General features: G+C 60.0%; 1 protein-coding gene across 1 annotated transcript in view; it reads right to left on the reverse strand.

Annotated features, from left to right (window-relative positions):
• PTSG_01395 (alpha-glucosidase 1) overlaps positions 1–2500 on the reverse strand; it is a 4548-nt gene that overhangs the window by 1439 nt on the left and 609 nt on the right. Inside the window, exons 2-4 of the mRNA XM_004997310.1 lie at positions 831–2172; positions 445–562; positions 137–235 (exon numbers count right to left, since the gene is read on the reverse strand). Of these exons, the coding sequence (XP_004997367.1) occupies positions 137–235; positions 445–562; positions 831–2172 (1559 nt within the window). The remainder of the gene's footprint in view (positions 1–136; positions 236–444; positions 563–830; positions 2173–2500) is intronic.

Here is a 2500-nt window from a genome sequence, read left to right on the forward strand (position 1 = left end):
GTGTGTGTGTGTGTGTGTGTGTGTGTGTGTGTGTGTGTGTGTGTGTGTGTGTGTGTGTGTGCGTGTGTGTGTGTGTGCGTGTGTGTGTGGGTGTGTACTTGGTGCAGAAAAGTGACGGTGGAGGCATTGCGCGTACCTCGATGCGGTGGCGGCCGTAGTCGTGATAGGCCTTCGTTCGGTTGGACCAATGAAGTGAATTCAGCTGGGCATTGTCGCGGAGCTGTTGTGCGAGGGCCTGCACATTGCGCCAGCACACAAAGGAGCCACAGTTGAGCGACAACAGGAGGTAAGTACTGCAACACGCTCCAATCGGGTCCACTTGGCCTTCCACAAACACACTCACACACACGCACACACACACATACGCACACCCCTTTTCACGTACATGAAGTACACACATGCATCTACACATTCACCTTCACACCTATACACATGTACACGCACCTCAAAGTCGTGGGCTGGCTCGCCAATGCGCTGTGCGATGCGGGCGAGGACGGCTGCGGCCTCGGCCATCCAGCAGCGCAGATCAAGATGCCGCTCGTTCTCATCGGGATGCGACGCCCTGACCAGTCAGAGCGCATGATTGTAAGGGTGTGCAATAGTGGGCAATGGAGCAAAAGCGAGTGGCGGTCAGTAATGCAAAGTGGTGGCGGGTGGTGAGCGGTCAGCCGTATGGCAGGCACCACCCACATGTGAGCACAAGCAAGCATGCTGGTGCTGCTGCAGCAACTGCTGCTGCAGTAAGCAGTAGAGTTGTTGGGCTGTGCAAGCACGTACAAACACGCCGACGAGTGCTTTAACAAAAATAATGACTTGTCGTCCATCTTCACCTTGGGTAGTCGTCGAGGCCAGAGGTGAGGGTGAGCGGGTTCATCATGCCTGGTTTGCGCTGTCGCCCGCGCCAGCGGTACGTGCCTGGCAGGGCGCCGCGCTGGGTGTCGAACCACTTGAACCACGCGGCAAACCGCGGGTAGGCGCCGCGGATGAACTCAAGGTCGCGCGCAACGCTTGCGTCGGTGTCGTCGTGGGCCTCATCGATGCGGTCCAGTATGTCCTCCATGACCAGAAACCACGTTGGCGGGTTGGCGTTGTCCGAGGGCTGCACCACAAACTCGTCCGGCACCTTTGAGCGGGCCTCACGGCCCAGGATCTGCTCGCGTGGGATCCAGCCGTAGACGTTCATGAGATCGAGCCAGTGGGCCAGCACGTCGCGGGTGATGCCCGGGTCCCACCGGTTAATGAGCAGCTGGTGGAAGCCCTCGTCCCACATGAACCCGCGCGGGAAGAAGGAGCGGGAGGGCACGCCGCTGTAGAGCGGGGCGTCAAAGTACTTGTACAGCGCCGGCTGCAAGGGTCGTGCGGGCTTCCCTGACTGCCGCTGCTTCGCCGCCGCCTCCTCAGCACGGCGCTTATCCTCCTCCACGTCGCGCACGATGGATGCGCCGTACCAGTACCCGACGCTGCCCAGCATGTTGCTGAGGGCAGCCTTGGCAAAGCTAATCTGCTCCTCGGAAAACCCCTTCTGCTTCAGGGCAAACAGGCGGTCAAACTTGGCGTCAAACGCCACCTCCCGCTCAGCGAGCAACGTGTCGTATCCGCTGCCGTGCAGGGTGCCGTGGCGGTGCGTCAGGTCATACGCGCCGTCGCCGGGAGACAGCGACTCGTACACCACCGTGAGCTCAAAGGGCGGCTGCGCGCGAACCTGCACCAGGTAGGCCTGTGCGTTATCAAACACGCGGTTCCACTTGAACTCTGGGGAGAGGAGCACGGTGGTCAAGTTCTGGGTGAGCTTCTCGATGCCGTCCACAGGGAGGCCCGTGTATGTGTATGTGTCGTCCTCGGTGACGTTGGTGAAGAAGCGGGCGCGGAAGTTGCCCAGGTTGGCGTTGGTGCCTGTGAGCACGCGGCCGTCCTCCTCAAACTCAAACCGTTCCGGGCCCTCGTTGTAGAAGTAGAAGAAGATGGGGATGTGGTTTGTGCGGGTGCTGGCCGGGGTCCCGTCCTTCCAGCTCACGGTGATGCGGGTGGCCCAGTCGCCGCCGTAGTCGCCGAGGTCGCCTGCGAACACGTTCTTCACAAACGACGTCTTCAGCACCACCTGGCCGTCCTCGATCTGCTGCATCCCAAAGGTTTGGCCGTCGTGTTTTGTCCATGTGTACCGCAGCCCATCGCCTGTTGCACACACATTAAAAGTGTGAGCGTGGCATGCGTACATGCAGGTGTGTGTGCGTGTGTGTGTGTGCATGTGTGTGTGTGCATGAGTGTGTGCGCATGTGTGTGTGTGTGCGTATGTGTATGTGTGTGTGCGTATGTGTATGTGTGTGTGCGTATGTGCTGTCTTGGGAGGAGCACGGGAGAGACACATACACAGACAGAGGGACCGGAGGGAACGGAAGCGCGGAGACATCTGGACACACACAGGAGACATCTCTGGACACACACACGCACGCACACGCACACACGCACACGCACACACACGCACGCACACACACGCGCGCGC

This window comes from Salpingoeca rosetta (genome assembly GCF_000188695.1).
Source record: "Salpingoeca rosetta unplaced genomic scaffold supercont1.4, whole genome shotgun sequence".
NCBI classification, from domain to species: domain Eukaryota; class Choanoflagellata; order Craspedida; family Salpingoecidae; genus Salpingoeca; species Salpingoeca rosetta.